Source organism: Hemibagrus wyckioides, linkage group LG19 (assembly GCF_019097595.1).
Source record: "Hemibagrus wyckioides isolate EC202008001 linkage group LG19, SWU_Hwy_1.0, whole genome shotgun sequence".
In the NCBI taxonomy this organism is placed as follows: domain Eukaryota; kingdom Metazoa; phylum Chordata; class Actinopteri; order Siluriformes; family Bagridae; genus Hemibagrus; species Hemibagrus wyckioides.
The window spans coordinates 21,772,501-21,777,500 of NC_080728.1; the positions used below are offsets into that span (position 1 = coordinate 21,772,501).

The following is a 5,000-nucleotide window of genomic DNA, read 5'->3' on the forward strand; positions in this document are numbered from 1 at the left end:
TTTCCTGGTATTATTTTAAATGTTTGTGAGAGATTAAGGCTCGTGTTTATAATGGAATCTCAGCGAGTGAGCAGCGGAGTCATGTGACTAACACGCGTTCCCCAGGAAAGGGGCGGAGTTATACAGACACAAGTGGTAAAAACATAATGTTTGCCATGTAATCCTTTTATAAATCATGAATCTGATGTCTGCTGTAGAAAACATGGCATACTTCATTTAATTCAATTCCAAAGAAGCTACCTGATGTTAGCTACATACATGTCTGAGCTACACACGTTTCTGGTGTTAGAAAAAAGGAAACTCTGGGAGGTTAAACCGCAGATATTATAAATGTAGCTCTGTTTCTAGAAGAAAGCAGTTCCTCAGGCCGTAAATTCAGAAGACAGACATCCTCACACTGAAGGAGGAGCTGAAGCTCACGCCAAGGCTCACGCTGAAGGAAGCTGAATCTCTGACTCCTAATCAGATGAAACTTAGAATCAGAGGAAACCCTGTGCTCCTGCCTGGGGGAGAGACCGGACTCTTACCTTGAAGGTGAACTGCTCGTTGAAGGTGGGGTTGAGAGTCTTCCTGTGCACTTTGGTCTCAAACTTCTTCTTCTTATCAGGCAGCAGGTAGACCTTCACATAGGGGTCAGAAGTCCCGCCCATGTCCATGGCAGGTAGCTCGGCCGCCTGGATGATCCCCACGATCAGCTGAGCAACAGAGAGCACACGTTACATCACACGTTACACACACACACACACATACACACACACACACACACATCACAGCTGATAAGTTACTTTTAGAGTTCATACATTGTAAAGATTTGTGGTTTGGGATGAATCTTTTAACAATGAACATCGACCAAAAGCAGTTTATAAATATTTATAAATATCATAAATATTATTCTACTAATCACTAATGAGAGAGTCAGAGGTGATGGAGGTGAGGAAAACTCCCTGAGAAGACATGAGGAAGAAACATGGAGAAGAACCAGACTGAAACCTTGTCCTCATCTAGGTTACACCAGATTAAAAATCATTATAAACACAGAGAGTGGGATTATGAATCATTATAATGTTACTGTAATGTTACTGTAATGTTACTGTAATGTTATTGTAATGTTACTGTAATGTTACTGTAATGTTACTGTAAAGTTATTGTAATGTTACTGTAATGTTACTGTAATGTTACTGTAATGTTACTGTAATGTTATTGTAATGTTACTGTAATGTTACTGTAATGTTATTATAATGTTACTGTAATGTTATTGTAATGTTATTATAATGTTACTGTAATGTTACTGTAATGTTATTGTAATGTTACTGTAATGATATTGTAATGTTACTGTAATGATATTGTAATGTTATTGTAATGTTACTGTAATGTTACTGTAATGTTATTATAATGTTACTGTAATGTTATTGTAATGTTATTGTAATGTAAATATAATGTTACTGTAATGTTATTGTAATGTTATTATAATGTTACTGTAATGTTATTATAATGTTACTGTAATGTTACTGTAATGTTATTGTAATGTTACTGTAATGATACTGTAATGTTATTGTAATGTTACTGTAATGTTATTATAATGTTATTATAATGTTACTGTAATGTAACTTTAATGTTATTGTAATATTACTGTAATGTTACTGTAATGTTATTGTAATATTACTGTAATGTTATTATAATGTTACTGTAATGTTATTGTAATGTTACTGTAATGTTATTATAATGTTATTATAATGTTACTGTAATGTTACTTTAATATTATTGTAATGTTATTATAATGTTACTGTAATGTTATTATAATGTTACTGTAATGTTATTGTAATGTTATTATAATGTTACTGTAATGTTATTGTAATGTTATTATAATGTTACTGTAATGTTATTGTAATGTTACTGTAATGTTACTGTAATGTTATTATAATGTTACTGTAATGTTATTATAATGTTACTGTAATGTTATTGTAAAGTTATTATAATGTTACTGTAATGTTATTGTAATGTTACTGTAATGTTATTGTAATGTTACTCTAATGTTATTGTAATGTTATTATAATGTTACTGTAATGTTACTGTAATGTTATTATAATGTTACTGTAATGTTATTGTAATGTTACTGTAATGTTATTGTAATGTTATTATAATGTTACTGTAATGTTATTGTAATGTTATTATAATGTTACTGTAATGTTACTGTAATGTTATTGTAATGTTACTGTAATGATACTGTAATGTTATTGTAATGTTATTGTAATGTTACTGTAATGTTATTATAATGTTATTATAATGTTACTGTAATGTTACTGTAATGTTATTATAATGTTACTGTAATGTTATTGTAATGTTACTGTAATGTTATTGTAATGTTATTATAATGTTACTGTAATGTTATTGTAATGTTACTGTAATGTTATTGTAATGTTATTATAATGTTACTGTAATGTTATTGTAATGTTACTGTAATGTTACTGTAATGTTATTATAATGTTACTGTAATGTTATTGTAATGTTATTGTAATGTAAATATAATGTTACTGTAATGTTATTGTAATGTTATTATAATGTTACTGTAATGTTATTATAATGTTACTGTAATGTTACTGTAATGTTATTGTAATGTTACTGTAATGATACTGTAATGTTATTGTAATGTTACTGTAATGTTATTATAATGTTATTATAATGTTACTGTAATGTAACTTTAATGTTATTGTAATGTTACTGTAATGATACTGTAATGTTATTGTAATGTTACTGTAATGTTATTATAATGTTACTGTAATGTAACTTTAATGTTATTGTAATGTTACTGTAATGTTACTTTAATGTTATTGTAATGTTACTGTAATGTTATTGTAATGTTATTATAATGTTACTGTAATGTTATTGTAATGTTACTGTAATGTTATTGTAATGTTATTATAATGTTACTGTAATGTTATTGTAATGTTACTGTAATGTTATTGTAATGTTATTATAATGTTACTGTAATGTTATTGTAATGTTATTGTAATGTAAATATAATGTTATTGTAATGTTACTGTAATGTTATTATAATGTTACTGTAATGTTATTATAATGTTACTGTAATGTTACTGTAATGTTATTGTAATGTTACTGTAATGATACTGTAATGTTATTGTAATGTTACTGTAATGTTATTATAATGTTATTATAATGTTACTGTAATGTAACTTTAATGTTATTGTAATATTACTGTAATGTTATTATAATGTTACTGTAATGTTATTGTAATGTTACTGTAATGTTATTATAATGTTATTATAATGTTACTGTAATGTTACTTTAATATTATTGTAATGTTATTATAATGTTACTGTAATGTTATTATAATGTTACTGTAATGTTATTGTAATGTTATTATAATGTTACTGTAATGTTATTGTAATGTTATTATAATGTTACTGTAATGTTATTGTAATGTTACTGTAATGTTATTGTAATGTTACTGTAATGTTACTGTAATGTTACTGTAATGTTACTGTAATGTTATTGTAATGTTACTGTAATGTTATTGTAATGTTACTGTAATGTTATTATAATGTTATTATAATGTTACTGTAATGTTACTTTAATGTTATTATAATGTTACTGTAATGTTACTGTAATGTTATTGTAATGTTAGTGTAATGTTATTATAATGTTATTATAATGTTACTGTAATGTTACTGTAATGTTATTGTAATGTTACTGTAATGTTACTGCAATGTTACTGTAATGTTACTTTAATGTTATTGTAATGTTACTGTAATGTTATTGTAATGTTATTATAATGTTACTCTAATGTTACTGTAATGTTATTGTAATGTTACTGTAATGTTACTGTAATGTTATTGTAATGTTACTGTAATGTTATTGTAATGTTACTGTAATGTTATTGTAATGTTACTGTAACGTTATTGTAATGTTACTGTAATGTTATTGTAATGTTATTATAATGTTACTCTAATGTTACTGTAATGTTACTGTAATGTTATTGTAATGTTACTGTAATGTTATTGTAATGTTATTATAATGTTACTGTAATGTTATTATAATGTTACTGTAATGTTATTGTAATGTTACTGTAATGTTATTATAATGTTACTGTAATGTTATTGTAATGTTACTGTAATGTTATTGTAATGTTACTGTAACGTTATTGTAATGTTATTATAATGTTACTCTAATGTTACTGTAATGTTACTGTAATGTTATTGTAATGTTACTGTAATGTTATTATAATGTTACTGTAATGTTATTGTAATGTTACTGTAATGTTATTGTAATGTTACTGTAATGTTATTGTAATGTTATTATAATGTTACTCTAATGTTACTGTAATGTTATTGTAATGTTACTGTAATGTTACTGTAATGTTATTGTAATGTTACTGTAATGTTATTATAATGTTACTGTAATGTTATTATAATGTTACTGTAATGTTACTGTAATGTTACTTTAATGTTACTGTAATGTTACTGTAACGTTATTGTAATGTTATTGTAATGTTACTGTAATGTTATTGTAACGTTATTGTAATGTTATTGTAATGTTACTGTAATGTTATTGTAACGTTATTGTAATGTTATTGTAATGTTACTGTAATGTTATTGTAATGTTATTGTAATGTTACTGTAATGTTATTGTAACGTTATTGTAATGTTATTGTAATGTTACTGTAATGTTATTGTAATGTTATTAAAATGTTACTGTAATGTTATTGTAATGTTATTGTAATGTTATTATAATGTTATTATAATGTTACTGTAATGTTATTATAATGTTATATTTACAGGTGATGATGTTTCACACTCTGTAGTAAGATTATAATTTCTGCAGGTTCCTGTAGGTGAATGGATTGAGACAGAGGGGTGGATTTGTCCCTCAAGCCTCCAGTGTGTTTTAAGACGTCCGAATCTCAGAGGTCAGGACCGTCAGCTGGCTGTGGCTCTCACCAGGACTGGCGCTAGGCTAGCATGTTGGAGTTGCTAAGTCGCTAA

General features: G+C 26.4%; 1 protein-coding gene across 3 annotated transcripts in view; it reads right to left on the reverse strand.

Moving 5' to 3' along the window:
- Window positions 1–5,000, reverse strand: part of syt1a (synaptotagmin Ia) — a 294,930-nt gene that overhangs the window by 30,264 nt on the left and 259,666 nt on the right. For all 3 annotated transcript variants that reach the window (XM_058416698.1, XM_058416699.1, XM_058416697.1), the window contains one exon: window positions 528–695. In XM_058416698.1, the coding sequence (XP_058272681.1) occupies window positions 528–695 (168 nt within the window). The remainder of the gene's footprint in view (window positions 1–527; window positions 696–5,000) is intronic.